Source organism: Canis aureus, chromosome 14, assembly GCF_053574225.1.
Source record: "Canis aureus isolate CA01 chromosome 14, VMU_Caureus_v.1.0, whole genome shotgun sequence".
Taxonomy (NCBI): domain Eukaryota; kingdom Metazoa; phylum Chordata; class Mammalia; order Carnivora; family Canidae; genus Canis; species Canis aureus.
Window position 1 is genome coordinate 39,800,892 of NC_135624.1, and position 19,411 is coordinate 39,820,302.

The following is a 19,411-nucleotide window of genomic DNA, read 5'->3' on the forward strand; positions in this document are numbered from 1 at the left end:
CCCTCCTCCTTGAGGCCCCTCCCCTCCCCCTTTGTGGCCCCCCTCCCCCTTGAGGCTCCTCCCCTCCCCCTTTGTGGCCCCCATCTCCCTTGAGGCCCCTCCCCTCCCCCCTTGTGGCCCCCATCTCCCTTGAGGCCCCTCCCTTCCCCCTTTGTGGCCTCCCACCCCCTTGAGGCTCCTCCCCTCCCCCTTTATGGCCCCCATCTCCCTTGATGCTCCTCCCCTCCCCCTTTGTGGCCCCCATCTCCCTTGAGGCCCCTCCCCCCTTGTGGCCCCCCATCTCCCTTGAGGCACCTCCCTTCCCCCTTTGTGGCCTCCCACCCCCTTGAGGCTCCTCCCCTCCCCCTTTGTGGTCCCCCACCCCCTTGAGGCCCTTCCCCTACCCCCTGTGGCCCCTCCCCTCCCCTCCCCCCAGCCTCCCTAACGTTGCCAGATAAAATGTGAAGCCAAGTTCTATTTAAATTTCAGATAATGAGTTATTTTTAAGCGTGCCCCGCTCAACGTTTGGGACACACAATAAAAATGGTCTCTTTTTTATCTGAAATTCGAGCACGGCACGGCGTCCTGCGTTTGGTGTGCTGACCTGCCGCCAGGCCCCCAGGCCCATGGGCCCTCCCCGGGTCCCCCCTCCCCCGTCCCCTCTCTCATGCTCAGGGGCTGGCAGCTCTGCCCCCACCTCGGCCCACCCGCGGGGCCGGGAGAAGGCGGCGGGCGGCCGGAGCTGGACAGCGGGCACCGGGCACCGACGCGCTTTCTTTCTGCTCCTCCCCCAGGGCTCCCTGCGCTGGTCGTGGCCATTTCTGTGGGATTCACCAAGGCCAAAGGGTACAGCACCATGAACTAGTGAGTCGGGGCGGGGTGGGGATGGGGTGGAGGCCGCTCGGCTCCCCCAGACCCTCCCACTGCCCTAGAGGTGACAGCTGGCTGGTGCCCGAATCAGAGGACAGAGCCGAGGCTGGGAGGGCGGGGGCCCCAGGGCCGGAGCGGCCGGCTCCTCGCAGGCAGCAGGTGGGCAGCAGGATGGAGACAGAGGCACAGGGCCAGCAGAGCTTCTCACCCCCTCTCAGGTGTCCATGGACAGGTTGTTAGCCTCAGTGCCCTCTCTGCACCAGAGTGTCCACCCCTGTATGACAACGGTGACCTGGGGGCCATGTGGCCCCGAGGAGGGCAAGGCGGGTGGTAAGGGGCCTGTTTCACAGGTGAAGCCAGTGAGGCCCTGAGGGGTCAGCTGGGCCAGGCATGTCCGGGGGCCTTGAACGCCAAGCCAGGAAGCTTGGGGTTATCCTAAGCCATGTGGCTTCCAGGGTGGAGGGAGAGGAACCAGGCCTGGAGGGTTCTGCGGCCTCAGGCACGGGGAAGAATTGGGGAGCCAGAGGCAAGGGGAGGCCTGAGACAGGCTGGGCAGGCTGGCGCCCTGTGGAGCCCCAGGGTTGGGGGGCAGGCCGTGGCTGGGCAGCAGGGGCAGTGGACATGGGTGAGGATCCAGTTACTGGAACTCCCAGTAGGGTGAGTGCCTGGAGGTAACGGTGGACACGGCCACAGAGCTGAGGGGGTCAGGGCTGGAACGGGGAAAGACTAGGGGTTCTGAAGGCCGAAGAGGAGTTCAGACAGTGTAGGGTGGAGGAAATGCCCCGGGAAGGAGGCGGTGTCTTCACTGGCCCAGGGTTCCTGTGGGGTCCAGGAGATTTGGGGAAGCGTGGGGCCGGTGACCCCGTGTGGCATGAGGAGGGGCCAGACGTGCGAGCCGAGGACTGGGTGCCCAGGACATGGGGCCCGGGGTGAGTGGGCAGGTCAGGGACCCGACCCGGGATTGTGGCATCGGTCAGGAAGAAGAGTCTGTGTGTGAAGTGGGGAGGGTCTAGGAGGAGAGTTGGGGCCAGCCCGGGGCGGTCAGGACACCCTCTCCTGGGCCGCCTGGGCCACCTGGGCGGCCGCCGTGTGCCCACTTGTCACTCCGCAGACCGGGCCGGGGGCTCCTGAGGGCCTGGAGGCCGGAGCGGATGTGCAGCGTGCAGGAGGCCCTGCTGACCACCGAGCTCCTGCTGCGCCTTCCTGGGGGGGGACGTCCCGTCTGGCCACTGACCAGCCTGTCTCCCTCCCCAGCTGCTGGCTCTCCCTGGAGGGGGGACTGCTGTATGCCTTCGTGGGACCGGCCGCGGCTGTTGTGCTGGTACTGACCCCTCCCCGTGGTCCAGGCTGGGGCCTGGGGCGGGACCCATCACCCTCAGGGTCACCTCGCACCCGACCTGCCCTCAGGGTACAGGGGTGCAGAGACTGGGCTGCGGCGCTGGCCTTTGTTCCCCTGAGCACAGCTTGTGTGCTTATCGGGCACTGGCTGCGTACCGGCCGGGAGGGAGATCCGTGTGGGTTCGCAGGGTGAGTGACGGGTGGGGGTCGAGTGGGCAGCGGGGAGTGCCTGCTAGGCCTGGGTGACGAGCAGAGCCGCCAGCAGAGCCTGAGGCCGGGGGCCAGGGCTTGTCCCTTGCTGCCCCCGCTGTCCCCTCCAGAGAAGGAAGCAGCTCCTCCTCACTCTGCCTTCCCTTATGCCTCTGGGGGATGCGGAGCGGGGCCAGGTGGTCCCCAGGATTGTCGTCCCCAAGTTAGGGCCGGGCAGGGGGAGCTGGGCATGGCAGGGGGGCCATGCTCTCCTGCCCCCCCAGGCAGGGCCGCAGCACTTGGGGCCTGGGCATGGGCACGGGGTGCCGGCTGGGGGCGCGGAGGCGTTGGGCAGCAGCCTCCTTTATTCCTCGAAGGGAGAGGCCTCCGTGCCCTGCATGTCAATGCGGCACTTCAGAGGCCAGGCCAGCTCCCATTGTAAAGACAGGCGGCCCGGGAGGCAGGGAGGCCCAGATGGCGAGGCAGGAGCCCCCTCCCCCGCATCCCCTCCCAGGTGCACTGTCCTGATCTGCCCCCCCCCCCCCGGGGCCCCTGCAGTAACATGGGGACACCCAGGTAAAGACCGCGCGGAGCCCGCTGTGGGAGGGGCAGCGCCGGCTGCTGTCCCCTCCCTCTCTGCCCTGGCCTTGTCAGAAAATGAGGTCACCCAGGAAAGACGCCTCCACCCCGGTCAGGCCTGCCAGCGCGGGTGCCCGAGCCTGGGAACGTGCCCGGGAACGTTCCGTGTGCACGAGGATGGAAGGCAGGGTCCGACTGGCGCAGTGTGGGCGGCGGGGCTGCGGGGAGTCGGCCTCCGGGTTCCCCTGGGTCCCAGGGGGCTGGGGCCAGGCCTCACACCTCCGTCAGGCCGCCCCTGCAGCCTGGGAGCCCCAGGGAGGGCATTCAGGGAGCAAAGAAACAGCCTCCCCACCCAGGAGAGGAGGAGAGAGGAACCCCAAGGTCGCGCAGCTGGGCCCTCGCGGGGTGATTGCTTGCGGGACTTGAATACCAAGAGGCACTTCCTAGGGCGCGGGTGCCCAGCAGGAGGGGTCGGGAAGGATGCTGTGGCGGAGGGCGCAGGGGCAGCGTGGCCCGGGTAGAGCCAGGACAGGGAGATGTCCCCGAGACTGCCCTCAGGTCAGGCCCTAGTGAGGGGTGAGCTCCCTGTGGCAGGAGGGATGTAAGGAGTGAGGGGCTGGGAAGACCGCAGGGTAGGCCTGGGTGCGGACGGCAGCTGGATCCCCTGAGGTCTCTCTGGGGTTGGAGCAGGTGGGCACCCTGGGGGTGCGTGGCGGGGGCAGCCTGACCTCTGACCTCTGCTGCTGACCTCCGTGGTCATGGGCCGTTCAGTGCAGACCACCCCGGGCCCCAGCCCAAGGGGAGAGCCCCCCGCATCAGCCTCTGGGCCCCAGCTGGCTCCTCCTGGCCCCCCGTGTGCACCCTGCCGTGAGTCCTCGTGGAGCAGGCCGTGTGGGAGGGTCACGTGGGGGCTTGGACTGGAGCACCCCACCCTGGGTGGGCTCTTGTGGCAGGAGAACCCCACTACCAGCGGGGGCTCTGGGGCAGCTGGCCAGGCCCAGGAGAGGGTGCTGAGGGGCCGGGCAGCCGGTCCCGGTGGCTCTCCCTGCCCCCTGGAGCCTCGCCTCCCCGCCTGGGGAGTGGGGTCCCAGTCCCCGTGCTGTGGGCGGGAGCACCGCGGGGCCCGGTGAGGACCTGGAGCCCGGCGCCCCGAGCCCCGCGGGCTGTACCGCGCCCCACGCCCTGTGCCTCTCTGCCTGGCAGGTGAACATGGTCATCGGGATCCTGGTGTTCAACAAGCTCGTGTCCAAAGATGGCATCACGGACAAGAAGCTGAAGGAGCGGGCAGGGTAGGGCTGGGCCCGCCGAGGGCCTCACCTGCCCTGAGTCGAAGGACCCAGAGCCCACCCCCTCCCCGCCAGGCCCCAGAGCAGGCGGGAAGACTGGGGTGCAGAGGTCCGCGTAGGCTCACGGCCAGCCCCGGCCTCGCCCTGCGCCTCAGTTTCTCCGTCTGGCCTGTGGCAGGTCCTCAGAGACAGGGAAGCCCCCAGCAGGGACCACGGGGCTGGTGGGAGGGAGCCCCTGGCCTGCCCCTTCCCTGCTGCGGGGTCCGGTGACCCCAAGCGAGGGTGTGACCTGGCCAGGGAGGATAATCCGGGGACAGGTGGGGTGTTCCCACTGCCGGGGAGGCTGACCCGAGAGGGCGGCGCATGGCCAGAGGGCACATGGCGCTGCTGGAGGGCGAAGGCCGTGTGTGGCTGGGACAGGGGGCCCTGAGGTCCTGGACGGGGCCCACGTAGGTGGAGACCGAGCCCTCCTGTCATCCTGCCCGGCCCTCTGAGCCCTCCCCTCCTCCCCTCTGCCGTGCCCTGGCTGGCGTCTGCCCTCCTGTGCCCGTCCTGGGTCTCTGTGTCTGTGTCCGTCTCCCTCGTCCTCCTCCTGCTACCGTCACGTCAGGACGCTGTCCCCTGGGTCCTTTGTGGTTTGTAGTCACGGTCAGAGCCTGCGCTGCTTCCGAGGAGGTGTGCGACCCTGGTGTGCCCGCGGCGGCTCAGAGGCTGGCCTTGCCGTCTGAGGGCCGGGGTGCCCCACTCCCGGGGCATGGTCCCCGGGGAGCCCCGCCCCCACCCCTGCGACCCAAGGTCACTCACTCGCGTTCTGGGGCCGCGCACCAGGTCAGAGCCGTGGAGCCGCACGAGCCGGGCGCTGTTTCACTTGCTCCTACCATAGCCCTCGAGGAGGCCCCCTTGTCCTGCTCCCGGTTTTACGCCCAGTGGACCCAGGTCCAGGCTGCGTGAGTGGCTGGCACGGTGGGTCGGAGCCGTCAGGCAGATGCTAGAGCCGGGGTGTCCATGTGGCCGCTGCCTCCCGGGGCCCCTTCCTGGGTGTGCAGCGGGCTCCCTGGCCCCCTAGCACCCCTGCATGCGACCATGTGGCCGTGCACAGAGCCAGGCTCCCCACATGCACATGCACACCCACACCCGCACACTCAGACCCGCAGCACGTGCAGCCCGGCCCTCACTCCCTGGAGGGGGCAGCACATGGTGTGTGTTTGAAGCTTTTTCTGTGCTATTGTGTCCCCTGCCCGCTGGGTCATCCCCTAGCCCGCCCCTCCCCGCCCTCCAGGGCCTGGGACGAGGCCAACCCGCCGGCAGGTGCCGCCCGGACAGACGGGGCAGCGTGACAACATGCTCCGCTGGGCGGTCACCGGCGTGCGGTGGTGCTGGGGGCGGGGACGCACTCTGTGTGCACGTGTGAGCTCATGGGTGTGCACGGGCCCACGTGTGAGCGTGTGTGGTGTGTGGACACCCCTGCGCTGTGCCGGCTTCAGGTTCAAGGCAGGATGGGCCATAGAGGCAGGAACCTATGGGAGGCCCGAGGCCCTGGGAATGCGCAGTTTGCTTCTCGCCAGCCTCTGCCGTAGACGGGCCGTCACCAGAGCCGTGGGGGACGGTCCCTGAGAGGTCACGGGGCAGGCTGGAGGCCGAGGCCCTCCCCACCCGGATCCCGGCTCGTGGCCCTGCACCACCGCCGGGCATCGGACTTTCTGGGGGGCCTCCTGCCAGCGCCTCTCCTCCTCACCATCACCTGGCCTGCACCAGCGCAGCCACGTCCACGGGGCCTCTGCACCACCCCGCGGGGCCTGGGCTGCAGGAATTCGAGGACTTCAGGTCCCCAAGCCCCGGCCACCTGCCCGCCGCCTGCCTCCGGCCGTAGGTGCAAACCTCAGGCCCCAGGGAGATGAGGCGCAGCAGGAAGACTTCCCTGGGGGGGCTGTGCCCTGCCCTCCTGGGTCTGCTCTGGAGGGGAGGGGAGCATGAGGGAGCCCCACCCGCCGTGGGGGAGACGCGTGGGTTCAGAGCCGGGCAGACAGAGGACAGCCGGGCAGTGCACGGAGCCATGGAGAGCCCACGTCTTCGGGCTCGGCACCGGGCACGGGGGCAGGTCTGGGCGCCCGTACTCCGGCTGGGGCCTGCGCGCAGCTCGCCCCCCAGCACCCAGGGTTGGCCTGGGCGGGTCACCCACCCTGGAGGGGAGGGAAGGGGAGGGGGCTGCTAGCCAGGAGACGAGAGGTTTGAAGGCTTCGAGGCAATGCGTGGCTCCGGCTTGAGCCTCAGACAGCTGGCCAGGGAGCAGTCCTGGGGACGACTCGGGGCTGGGGCCCGGATGGGGCGCTGGGTCCTGGAACGGGGAGGGGGTGGGGTGAAGGGCGAGGAGGGGACAGAGGGGGATGGAGGGGGTGGAGGGGGACGGAGGGGGAGGCGGGCCTGTCTCCTGTGTGCCCACCACCCAGGACAGAGAGGGCGCTGGGGAGAGCCCCTGCCCCCTGGCCGAGGTCCTGCGGATCTGGGGTCCCTCTCCAGGTTGGACTCCATTCGGGTCTTCCAGCCCCCGTGCCCCCAGCTCCCCGCTGCTGCCCCTGCCCACCCCCCACTTCTCCTGCCGCACCCGCTCTGCTCATCCTTTTGGCAAGGGGTGTCCTGTAAGGGGGGGAGCGGGTGGTCCCGACTTTGGCCCCCACCCCTGGCCACCTGCCCACGGAGCAGAGCCCTGGAAGTCACGATGGTGGGGGATGGGGGGTGGGGGTCAGGCGCGTTTCCCACACCCCTGCGGTGCACCTGTCGGGGGCAGACGGGCACAGAGCGGCCGCAGTGGTGCCCGGTAGTGCCCGGAGGTGCCGGCTCGCAGAGGGCAGGGGCCGCCCCGAGGGTGAGGAGCCTGTGGGTCTCTGGTCTCGTCTCTGCCCCCCACCCTCGCTGTCTGGCCCCGTCTGTGTGTCTGTGTGTCTGTGTGTCGTCTCTCCTCCCGGAGCAGCTCCCTGCTTCTCAGTCCAGAGCTCAGAGGGCTGGCCAAGCGCCCCCTCCGTGGCCACCTTGTAGTTGGGGCCCTGCACCCTGGGGGGCAGCCTGAGGACCCCCGGGAGCTGGAACCTGCAGCGGCCTCGGCCTCAGCCCCAGCTCCTGCCTCCAGTGGGCCTCCCCTCCTGGGGCCTCCTGGATGTGAGGGACCCGGGTCTCCCAGGGGGCGCCCCTCATGCTGCGCGCAGCCCCCGGACCTGGCTCAGGCCGCGGGGCGGGGCGGGTTGGGGCAGAGGGCTGCTCCCAGAGGGGCTGGAGGCGGGGGAGGAGGGGAGGGGAGGGGCGGGCGGGGCAGCCCTGACGGGGCGCGCTGTCCCCAGGGCCTCGCTGTGGAGCTCCTGCGTGGTGCTGCCGCTGCTGGCGCTCACCTGGATGTCAGCTGTGCTCGCTGTCACCGACCGCCGCTCCGCCCTCTTCCAGATCCTGTTCGCCGTCTTCGACTCGCTGGAGGGCTTCGTCATAGTGATGGTGCACTGCATCCTGCGCAGAGAGGTGGGCGCCCGCCCCCAGCCCTCCGCGGGGGGCGGGGGGCTCGGCTCCGGCCTCACCTCTCTGGAAGGCGGGGCCGCGCCCACAGGCCAGGGAGGCGGGGAGGTGGGGAGCACGGCTCCCTGCTGAGCCTTCTTCCCCAGAATGCCCCCCTGCACCCCTTGCTGGCTCAGACCCGGAGGCGGGCTCTGTCCCCCCCGGGGCCTTCAGGACTGAGAGCCACGGGACACTCCAGCAGCCCTGAGGACAGCAGAGACTCGCGTCCTGGGTCCTCGGGGCCCCGGGAGGGAGCAAGACAGGCCCTTCCCCCTGCCCCGCCTGCCCCGCAGCCACCGTGAAGGGGCTCCATCTGGGGGGGGGGGGGAGCCGCAGTGTGGGCAAACGTGCATCTTGACGTGGACGGAAGAGGGGCCGTCGTGAGGCTGGACAGGACCAGGACAGCCACGGAGGCTGAAGGGGTGGGAGCGGGTGGGCAGAAGCGTGCAATGACCTCCCCTGCCCCTCGGAACCTCCTAGAAACAGGCTCACCTGGCCCAGAATGGGAGGTGCCGGGGAAGACGCTGATCAGGGCCGCGGGCTGGGGGGCGGGGATGTCTGCAGCAGGGCCGCTCGGGGAGTCCCAGGAGGGTCCGGGGTGCCCACCAGCCGTTGGCAACCCTGCAGGGCCCACGTGTGGGGTCTGTGCTGAGGAGCTGCGCCACCAGGGGACCGTGGGGACGGGGCCTCCGTCCTTGGGCCTCTGCAGGGAGGGCTTCGGGGCCACGCTGAGGAAGACAGGCTGGGGTGGGTGGGGGGCAGAGGCGATGCAGCCGCCGGCCAGTGCCGTGGGCGTGGAACATCTGGCAGGTGGGCTAGGAAGGCGGTGGTCGGGGTCTCCCGGGGAGCAGAGGGGCAGGCTGGCCGGATGGGCTTCCTGGAGGAGGGGCCACGAGGCGCTCCGGGAGACCGCTCTTCCTGCTCTGTGGTGGGCTGGACAGCGGCGCGTGTCCCCTGGGCACCGGGAGGGACCTAGGTGTCCACCAGGCGGGTCAGCCGGGAGGGAGCCGCACCTGCGCGAGGAGGCCCAGGGCCTGGGCGGGCGTCAGTGGCCCCTGACCAGCTGTGCGGCTGCAGTGAGGGGCCCAGGCCCACAAGTCTGGGAGCCGGGAACGCCGACGCACCCTCCTCCCCCCGGAAGCCCTCCATGCTCTCACTGCCCCTGTGCCTTCACTTACCCTTTGTGCACATCGTGGCCGTGAAGGGTCAGCTCCTTGAGGGCGGACGCTGCCCCCCTGCTGCCCTCCCCCACCCCATCCCACCCGGTGTCCAGGGAGGCGGGGGCTTTGCTCCTGGCTCACACCGACCAGCTGCACCCCTGCACCCCTCCACCACAGGCCCTGTGCCCCCTGCTTGGTGGCCACTGGCACGGAACCACCATCACTCCCATCCTCGAGCCCATGGCCATCAGGGCTGAGACCCCCTCTACGAGGGTGCCCTCACATGCCATCCCACCCCCAGGTGCTGGGGGACTCCAGGGCCCTGTGCAGCCTGACGGCGGTCTTCACTATCAGACTCCAGTCGGCAGGGCTGCAGCACGTTCCCAGGGGGTGGGAGCCCCCAGGATTCTGAACTTCCATGGCCACAGAGGCCACGGAGAGAACGTCGGAGGGGACGGGAGGCTGGGCCTGGGCGCGCAGGGCCCTCACAGGGACGCAGGGACGCCACCCCGTGCTCGCCCCCGCCCCCCCGCCAGGACGCACGCCGCCTGGGGCTGCTGTGCACCGCTCTCCTCTCTCCCCAGGTCCAGGACGCCGTGAAGTGCCGCGTGGTGGACCGCCAGGAGGAGGGCAACGGGGACTCGGGGGGCTCCTTCCAGAACGGCCATGCCCAGCTCATGGTAGGGCTCAGAGCTGCTCTAGGCGCCAGCAGCCCCTGGGGAAGAGCTGCGAGCCCAGTCTGAGGCTGGGGACACTGAGGCTCACCAAGGTGACATCCCGGCCCGGGCTCTGGGGGGCAGCACTCAGATGGCAGTAGTCTGGCTGGGCTGGCATCGGCGCGTCCCCGCTCCCGGGACCACAGTGCCCTCTGGCCAGCTGCCAGCCTCTGGGGGCCTTGGCTGCTGCCGCCCCCAGTCTCTGCACCTCCCGTGCCCCCTCACCGCCCTGCAGCCTGGCCAGGATGGGACTTGGCCCCACTCAGCCTCCCTCCTCCGGGGCGTCCACCACCCTCCACCCTGCCGTGGCCCTGTCCCCGGCCAGGTCCCCTTGGGCCTCCAGCATCACGCAGGCCGCTCAGCCCTGGGCACTGCACGCCCTCCCCCCCTGCTGCCCACCTCACAGGGGTCTGCTAAGATGCCACCTCCAGGGAGGCCTCCCAGACCCCCACCCCCACCATCAGGCCTCCTGTCCATGTCCGGGGAGCGCCCTGGGTGAATTCTCGGCACTGTCGCCCGCCGGCTGCCCCCTGGCATGCAGTGAGCCTGGCAGGCAGGAGGGGCTCGTTCTCGGGGCTCCTCAGGGAGCCTAGTGGTTGTGAGCATCACTGGATCACAGGCAGGGCCTCGGCAGACGCCGGCCGGCAGACCTGGGGAGGCTACTTGGATCCTCAGGGGCCAGGGCAGGGGTCCTAGACCCCCAGGCACTGCTCCTGGCCTGACCTCTGACCTCTGACCTCAGACTTTGAGTCTTCCCACCCGCCAACCTCTGCCAGTGCAGGCGGATGAGGCTTGAGATGAGGACCCAGCCCTCCCGGCCTGCGGGTTCCCCCACCCACGGGCTCTCTGAGGAGGGGCCGGCCTTGCCCACGTGCCCCTGCCCACACGCCTGCCCCCAATCCTAGGCTGGGACAGGGCAGGTGCTCTGGCAGGGACCTCAGCCACTGCTCGAGGGACAGCTGGCCTGGCACCGGGCATCCGTGTCTGAACCCCGTACTGCCCCTCTGGCCTCCGTTTCCTCGTCCCCGAGGCCGTGGGGAGGACAGCAGGTGACGCCAGCAGGGGGCGGCCCGGGCAGCACAGGGCTCTGGCCTGAGACCCTGTGTGTGCCCTGCCCGGCTGAGGTGATGTGAGGGACAGAGCAGAGAGCTCCCTGTACTGGGGTCCTGGGGCCTGGGGCGGGGGAATTGGGCCGGGGGGCAGGAGCGTGAGGGAGCAGCAGTGGGACCAGACTCCGGCCTCCCAGCTAACCCACAAACGCCCTGGAAGGAGCTTACGTGCACGCACACGTGTGTGCACACGTACGACGAGAGCACAAGGGGTGGGGCCGCCGGCCAGGGTTCCCTTGAACGAAGGAGCCCCCGGCCACCTGAGCTCGGCCCCCTGAGCCCTAGTAGCGTGCACGCACACACCCCTTCCAGGTCAGCCCCCGCCCGGCCCTGCCCGCCCCTCACGGGCCCTCACCCCGCCCCGCCTCTCTCTTGCAGACGGACTTTGAGAAGGATGTGGATCTGGCCTGTAGATCAGGTGAGCGACTGCCAGGTGAGAGCGACAGGTGGCCCTGGCCTGGGTCCACTTGCTTGTTTTCCTTTTCTCTGTGTGTCTGTCCACTCATCTGTCCGCGTCTTGCTGTGCCTGCCACGGCCCTGCACTGAGGAGGGGGCCTGCCCTCCCTGGGGCCCTGTGCTGTGTCGTCTGCGTGTCCTTGTCCCCAGCCACCCGTGGAAGTGCCGGGAAAGGGAGGGACGGCAGAGAGGGTGGGGGCAGAGCAGGGAGGACGGACCCTGAATCCTAGGCTGGCGCCGGGTTTCCTGGAAGCAGGTGGAGATGGGACCCAATTGCCTGATGACAGGAAGCCCGTCGGGGGTCGTGGTTCCGTGAGCCTGTGCGTGAGGCAGTTCCAGGCGGTCTCCCGGAGCCGGGGAATCAGCTGGCCACGCTGCCCTGCATCTGTCAGATATTTGGGGAGCATCTTCTGTAGGGACAGCCCAGGTTGGGAGTGTCAGCTGCTGCCAGGTGGACCCAGGAGGGCTTCCTGGAGGAGAGCACCTCTGGTTGGGGTGAATGGGAGCCGGACAGGATGGTCTCCCATCTCCCATCTTGGTCTTACACAGTCCAGGCAACTTCCTGAGGGGTGACCCCAAGACGCGAGGGCCTCTGGAGGCGGCGGCCCAGAGTGGTGGTACTGGGTAACTTCTTCCCTGTAATCTGGCCCAGCCGGGCCTGCGGCCTCTCAAGCAGCTAGTGGCTGGGGGTGGGGCGGGGGTTGCTGAGGAGGAGGCCTCACAGGCAGGCGTTGTGGGGGCCGGGGGGGGGGGGGCACGCCAGCTGGGGGCCAGGGGCCTGAGGGCTCTGCATGGGGGGCCAAGAGTCTCCCCGTGGCTGGGTTTAGGCAGGGGAAGTGCACTACAGGGTCCTTGGGGCTTCCCACTCTTGGGTGGATGGAGAGAGCTCAGTGGGAGAGCCTGGGGAAGGGAAGGTGGGGGGTCCCCGGCCGGCCACCCGGAGTGGGGGCGGGCTGCAGACCTGGGCGCAGGTCAGTGTCGGGGGGGGGGGGGCGAAGCTCAGCCCGTAGCCGTCAGAGGAGGGACAGGGTCAGGGACTGGAGAGTGACCGCTCGGGGGTGTGCCCGTGGGGCATGCGCTGGGGGGGCGCGTGTGCTCGGGGGTGTATGCCATGGGGTGTGTGCTTGGTGGGGGGTGTGCTGTGGTGTGTGTGCCGTGGGGCGTGTGCCCGCGGGGTGGCTGTGCTGGTGTTCGGGTGCTGGGCAAGGGCGTGGCTGGGTGCCCGTCCCCCCAGCGGTGAGGAGAGGGCTCGCGGTCACAGCAGGTGCCTGTGGAAGGCAACGAGGGGGCGCAGCCGGGCCTGGCAGCTGTGTGCTCCCCACAGTCCAGTGAGGCCGAATTGACTGGTAGGAGTGAGGCGGGTGGTGGGCAAGCGGGGGCCGCTGCAGCTGCACAGGGCGGGGTGCCAGGCGTCCAGGGCCCTGCGCCCCAGGGGCAGGCCGTCCCGCCCACGGCGAGGAGCCGCGTCCTTGCACTTGCAGGGAGCGTGGGCTGGCTCCGGGCCATCAGGGCCCCCAGCTGCTGGGAAGGGCAGTGTGCAGCGTGTGAGTGGCGGTCATTCGTCCTCTTATCTGCGGGGGCAGACAGGAGCACCCCGTGTTCCAGCCTTGTTAGAAAAGGCAAAGGAAGCCCCGCTGCCGCAGCACCGAGCCCCACGCGGTGGGTCCCCGCTGTCTGCGGCCGGGGCGGTGGCCTGCCGGGGGCCCAATCGGGACTGGCCGGGTCCCGCCGAGGCCTCCCTGACCCCCTCGCCTCCCACCCACAGTTCTGAACAAGGACATCGCAGCGTGCCGCACGGCCACCATCACGGGCACGCTCAAGCGGCCGTCGCTGCCCGAGGAGGAGAAGCTGAAGCTCGCCCACGCCAAGGCGCCCCCCACCAACTTCAACAGCCTGCCGGCCAACGTGTCCAAGCTGCGCCTGCACGGCTCGCCCCGCTGCCCGGGCGGCCCCCTGCCTGACTTCCCCAACCACTCGCTGACCCTCAAGAAAGACAGGGCACCCAAGTCCTCCTTTGCCGGCGACGGGGACATCTTCAAGAAGCTGGACTCGGAGCTGAGCCGGGCCCAGGAGAAGGCCCTGGACACCAGCTACGTAATCCTGCCGACGGCCACGGCCACGCTGCGGCCCAAGCCCCCGGAGGAGCCCAAGCACAGCATCCACATCGACCAGATGCCCCAGACCCGCCTCATCCACCTCAACATGGCACCTGACCCGGGCCTGCCCGCCCGCAGCCCGCCCACCCGCCAGCCCCCGGGCGGGGCACCCCCGGAGGCGCCCCCTGCCCAGCCCCCGCCTCCCCCACCGCCCCCGCCCCCGCCCCCCACCCTGGAGCCAGCGCCCCCCAGCCTGGCGGAGCCCGGGGAGCCTGCTGCCCACCCAGGGCCCAGCTCGGGGACCGGGACCAGGAACGAGAATGTCTCCACCTTGTCCGTGAGCTCCCTGGAGGTGAGGGCAGCCTGGGGCCCCCCCGGGGGCAGGGGGCCCTGTTGGTTTGGGACGGCGTTGGCAAGTCCAGGCCTGGGAAGGCTGGGGGCGTCCTGGCTCCCCGCTGCGGGAAGGAGTCCCTGATGAGAAGGAGGACCAGCCTCTGCTGGGGGAGCTGGCTGCTGGAGGGGCTCCCCCAGGACGCTGCTCCCCACGCTGCCCCTGGCCCCTTCCGTGGCTGGGGGGTCAGGGCAGCAGGTCCATCCTTAGACCAACCTGAAGCCTAGAAGTGACCCTAAGCTCCACTCGATCTGTGCCACACGGGGCTCAGAGATGGGATTGTGGGGAGCAATGCCTTGTGCCCTCAGGGACCCCTGTCCCCAGGCCATGCTCCGCCTCCCCCGCCCCGGTTCCCTGTCTCTGTGGGTCCCCAGCCGTCCAACTCTCCTGGTCCCCAGGAGCATGTCCCGGGCGGGCTAGGCCACATACCCTTGCCCAGCGCTGGCACAGCCTAGAGGCAGGAGGTGGCCCTGGGGACAGTCGGGCTCCCCCAAGCTGGGACAGAGGGTGAGGAAGCTTCTTCTGCAGGCTCCTCCGTCCCCCCGACCTGGACCTGGAATACCCAAGCCCTAGGTTCTCATGAGGAACGGAGCCCCCCGTGACTGTCACCACTGCCCAGGGCCCCGGGCTCCTATTTCCGGCCCCGCTCCGGCCGACCCTGTCCCGCCGGAGCCTAACGCCAGGGACCCACCATCTAGGGTAGAGGGTGGCCTGCAAGGGGCCTGGGCTCTGAGAGCCGCAGCTTCAGGGAGGCATGTCCCCCAGGGCTTGGCCAAGGCCCCAAGACTAGGTGTGGAGTGAGGCGGGGGTCCCTGGTGTCCCCCCCCGCCCCCCGGGCAAGGAGAGGCCTAGACCTGTGGCCCAGGAGGCTGTAGGGAGCCACTTGCAAATGCACACAAACCCTTCTCCCCACAGCGGCGGAAATCTCGGTACGCGGAACTGGACTTCGAGGTGGGTCCTGGTGTGCCCTCCCCGCAACAGCAGGGCCAGGGGTGCCGGGAACCCCCTCCCCGAGGGGGAAGGGAGGGGCTGGGGAGGAGACCCCCACCAGCGGGGCAGCTCCCTTCCCGACTCAGGCTTCGCCGCCCCTCCCGCCACGCAGAAAATCATGCACACGCGGAAGCGGCACCAGGACATGTTCCAGGACCTGAACCGCAAGCTGCAGCACTCGGAGAAGGACAAGGAGGCGCTAGGCCCCGACAGCAAGGTCTGGGGGGCAGGGCGGGCCTTTGCGGTGGGCGGGGGGCTCAGGGGGAGCCCTTGGGGGGTCCTCTCCAGCCCTTCCTCCTCCCACCCTCGTGTGCATTCTCTTCTTCGACCTTTCTTGAAGGCCGGCCTGACCCTGACCCGGCCCAGGCTAGACCCTGGAGGGGCCCGGCGGGAGGGGTAGGCTGTGCGCTGGCGCAGGTCAGGCTGCCTCCCAGGAAGGCGACGGCCAAGGGGGGGTGCGGGGCAGCGCCTTCACTGCAGGCCGTCCCCCCCGATGCCGACCCACAGCGGGTCGCCCTGCTCCTGCCTGGCCCTGGGGGTCTCCCTGCCCCCCCAGGCCCCTCCCTCTCTGTTCTGATCCTCGTCTGCATTGTCTCCCCGCTCCCCGCCTGATTTTGCTCTGTGGCCTCCCTCGCGGCCTCCCTCCGTCCCCCGCCCACTGGCCAGCAGCCAGAAAAGCAGCAGACACCCAACAAGCGGCCGTGGGAGAGCCTCCGGAAAGCCCACGGGACGCCTGCGTGGGTGAAGAAGGAACTGGAGCCGCTGCCACCGTCCCCACTGGAGCTGCGGAGCGTGGAGTGGGAGAAGTCGGGCGCCACGATCCCGCTGGTGGGCCAGGACATCATCGACCTCCAGACTGAGGTCTGAGCAGGTGGGCGGCGGCCACGCACCGGGCCACGAGGAGGGATGCTGCTCCGCCTGCCCCCGCCACAGGACGGGCACAGACATGCTCTCGGGCTGCGGGCCAGGCCCGCGTCCCGGCCTCAGGGCGCTCGGACGGCGGCCCGGGAGCGCCCGCAGTGCTGGGACCAGAGCCAGACGGGACAGGAGGCACCGGCGGCCCGGGTGGGCCCAGGGCTCCAGAGGCCCAAGGGTGCCGCAGACTCTGCCCTCCCCGAGCGCAGCGCCGGCGGGCGGGCGGGCGGACAGTGGCCGGGCCGGGGGCGGCCAGCACCCCCGGTCTGCCTGCCCGAGCTGCCGCAGCAGAGGACCAGCCTGCTTGGCCCAGCTGGCCTGGCACCATTTTTTAGACACCCCAACCCCCTGGGAAGCAGCCAGCGCCCCCACTTCCAGGGCCCGGGGCCCCTCCCCAGACCCAGGTGGAGAGCACAGCCCTCTCTCCCACCTGTGCCGACCCCAGGGGCAGGACTAGAAGCCCACTCCGGGAAGAAGCAGGGGTGGGGAATCTATTTTTTCTCTCCTTTTCTTTTCTTCAATAAAAAGAATTAAAAACCCAGGTCCCGTCTGTGCGTCCTTCCTCTGTGCGCCTCCTGCAGGCCCCGGCCCCGGCCAGCTGGGGTGGCTGGAGCTGAGCGGTCCTTCTCCCAGGGTTGGCGGGGCTGGGGAAGCCTGGTGGGTGCCTGCGCTGCACCCCGCCGTGCCCTCTCTGGGGTCGGGAGCCCTGATGTGTGGGCCTGGGCCCCGGGCCCCGCAGTCCTGTGGCCCTAGGGTGCTGTGGGGGCTCCGAAGGGGACCCCGGGCTCCTTCGCTCCCCCGCCACAGGCCCACAGGGTTGGCGTGCGACTTGTCCGTGCCCTGAGCTGTTGCTGGAAGAGCAGTCTGCGCCAGAGGGAGGGAGGGGCCTCCTTCCAGCTGGCCTTGGTGTGTCCAGGACCCCACCAGGACCCGTCAGGACCCCACCAGGACCCGCCAGGACCCCACCAGGACCCTGCCAGGAGCCCCGCCATCTGCGTCAGGCTCGTCCCCCGTGGCCCCAGGGCAGGTGTGAGGGGCAGACGTGGACACGCCCAGAGCCATGCGCCCCTCTCCACCCTGCCCTGCCTCCCCCCTTCCCGCCGGGCCCCTGGCCCACAGCTCGCCCGGTTTCTGAGATGCGCCCCCCACCGCCCGCTGGTGAGCGGAAATGCAGGGTCCTGCCTCTCCTCTGCGTTGCCAGCAGGGGGCAGCCTGAGCCCGTGCTGGAGCCCGGGCGCTGCCAGGGGGCGGGGCGGTGAGCCAGGCTCCTCCCCAGCAGGTGGGATGCCAGAGGTCCAGGCCGAGGAGGGGTGTGCAGGTGGGCTGTTTGCACGCCCCGGTGCCCGCCCGGAGGTTACGGCCCCTCCCTCCCTCCCACGCCCTTCAAGATGGAGACAAATGCCAAGACCACTGAAAAGGGGGGGGGCTGCCCGCACGGGTTCCCGCGGCGCCCGGCCCACCACTGGTCCCCACCACCTGGGGATTGGATTGGGGCCCCTGGTGAGCAGGCTTGGGTGCGGGACGTGGAGCGGACAGCAGGGGGGCACGGCCCACGGGGACCCCGGAGCCCGCCTCGCAGCCGTGGGCCTGGACACTTCTAAAGCCCACTTTCCTGGGTGAGATTTGGGAGCAGCTGAGGCTCATTCAAGCCTAGACTCCAAGCCTGGCCCTCAGGAGGGTGCAGGCGACAGGGGGGCCTGTGCCGGCCCCTCATTCCCCAGAGATGAGGAAGGAGGCTGGAAGGCCCCTGGGAACAGGGTGCAGGTGCAGAAAGTCCTGACCCCTCCCCCAGCCCCTCCCCTCCTTGCACAGGGCTCACCACTGGCCTTGTGGAGTGACCCGGGCAGGATCTGGCCAGTGACCTGACCCCCTGCTCACATCTGCAACAACATAAAACCCTGAAAGGAACCCAAAAACCAAGGTGGACCCAAGCCACCTGCTGCCACAGGGATGGCGGGGTCGGGGTGGGGGTCACAGTCAGCCGCCAGCAGGCTCCGGCTGCCCTCCACCCTCAGTCCCTCGGTCCCTCCGAGAGGGCTGTGTCTTTCCAGGAGAGGCCGCGGCCTCTGTCCCCCAGGGGCCCCTCCTTCACGGCGCCCAACGCCCCTCGGCCACCTGCACGGTGACTCCTCCCGCTCGCCCCGAGTGCAGGAACCTGTCAGGGAGGTTCCCCCCAATTCAGCCTAGCGTGGGTCAGCGTGCACCCCCCTTCTGCGGGGCCCCGTGCGGGCAGGGCTTCGGGCCGGAGGCCAGCAGGTGTTGGGAGCTGCTCTCGAAGTGCCCCACCCCCCGGTCATCCTGCTGTTCACACTGCAGTGCTCTGGGCACTGGACCTGGTCCTGATGAGGAAACGGAGACTCGGGGGCGAGAGTGATGCTGCGGGGGGTGGGCGTCCCAGGTGGTGAGTCCTGCTCCCAGGCCCTAATCCCTGGCGCGCCCCTCAGGGCACCCTGGGCCTCCCCCTGCTGTTCCCTCCACCAGCCACTTCTTTCCCTGGACCTCTGTGTCCTCATTGCCCCTACATGTGCCATCCTCCTGGGCCACCCTCCCCTGCCGCCTGCGGTACCACCGTGCCCCAAGGATGGGGCGACCGTGCAGGGGTCACCGTGGCGGCAGGAGCGCATGCAACCAAAGCTGTGAGGAGGGTTTCATGGCTGGAGCCGGGGCTCGGAGCTCGGGGTGCTGATGGAGGGGGGCGATGTCAGTGCCGTCGGCGGGGCTCCGGGAGGCCAAGGGGGACGTGACCAGGCCACCTGTCCCCACGCCCACCGAGGAAGGGAGGAGCACCTGGAGGGCGGATGGACAGGGGTGGAAAGGAGGGCACAGGAGGATGAGGACTGGGCCTGAGTCCCCCGGGGGCAGGGCCAGGAGGGGCAGGCAGCCAGCGGTCCCTGAACCCCTGCGCGGAGGCAGGTGGGCACCCTTCCTGGAAAAGCCTTCACCACCACCTCTCAGGAAGCCCCTCTTCCCGACCAGCCTCTGGCTGCCGCAGCGTGGGCGGCTCCCGGCCCGGCAGCAGACGGTCCTCGGGCTTACCTCCCCCAACGGCACCCGGTGGGGCCGCGCCGCAGCGTCCTCCGCCTCTCCTGGCCTCATTCGGGACGAAGGACCCATCACCTCCCAGGCCCCACATCCCACGGGGCGCCCACCTCCACAGAGAAGCCAATCCACAGGGTGCCTCATGCTCCGGGACTTGTTCTAGAACCTTCCACCAGCTGAGAGGGCCCTTGCTGCCCCGCTGCCCCACCCCCAGTTCCCTGGGTCCCCCTGCTGACCCTGGAGCCGTGTCTGGGGACAGAGGTACCTATTCGGCTGCCCTGAGGTGACCAGGCGGCCGGGATCCCACGGACGGAGCCGGGAGGCCACCCGCCAGCCTGCTGGCCACCCCACTGTCCTGGGAGCTTAGCGGGCTGCCGGCTCTAAAGCTGTGAAACCCGGGGTCCTGGCTCCTCTAGGGGTCTGAGCTCCTCAACCTGAGGCGTCTTCACCCCCAGGCCGGGGGAGCGCCAGGCCGCACCGGCCTCCCCCTGTGTTATGGCTCCGCCGCCACCTGCTGCGGTGGCCAAGGGAGCTCTCAGCCCCGCTGGGGAGTTGGGGTCTCCCCCCTCCGTGTGCCTCTCCCTGCACCGGGGGCCCGTGGACTGGCCGGGCTGCTCCAAGCCCACGGAGGGGCCCACAGAGGGGCTGGCTGGGGGCAGAAGGCCTTGGCCAGGGCCGGCCCCGCCCCCTGGGTCTCGGTTTCTCCCCTGGCACTGCGGCGGCAGGACAGGGTGACCGACATCCCTCCAGGGCCAGCAGTC

At 69.9% G+C, this 19,411-nt stretch overlaps 1 protein-coding gene across 6 annotated transcripts in view; it reads left to right on the plus strand.

Annotated features, from left to right (window-relative positions):
- The window catches only part of ADGRB1 (adhesion G protein-coupled receptor B1), a 73,642-nt gene extending 57,490 nt beyond the window's left edge, over positions 1-16,152 (plus strand). The window contains exons 22-31 of one of the 6 annotated variants that reach the window (XM_077847467.1): positions 774-825; positions 2,104-2,170; positions 4,159-4,244; positions 7,574-7,745; positions 9,523-9,618; positions 11,142-11,196; positions 12,985-13,667; positions 14,622-14,657; positions 14,809-14,913; positions 15,363-16,152. In XM_077847467.1, coding sequence (XP_077703593.1) covers positions 774-825; positions 2,104-2,170; positions 4,159-4,244; positions 7,574-7,745; positions 9,523-9,618; positions 11,142-11,196; positions 12,985-13,667; positions 14,622-14,657; positions 14,809-14,913; positions 15,363-15,563 — 1,553 coding nt within the window. In that variant the 3' untranslated portion in view covers positions 15,564-16,152. Of the gene's footprint in view, positions 1-773; positions 844-2,103; positions 2,171-4,158; positions 4,245-7,573; positions 7,746-9,522; positions 9,619-11,141; positions 11,197-12,984; positions 13,668-14,621; positions 14,658-14,808; positions 14,914-15,362 lie in introns of all 6 variants that reach the window. The other 5 variants (XM_077847463.1, XM_077847465.1, XM_077847464.1 and 2 more) reach the window with 5 other exon arrangements.
- The last annotated feature ends 3,259 nt before the right edge of the window (positions 16,153-19,411 follow it).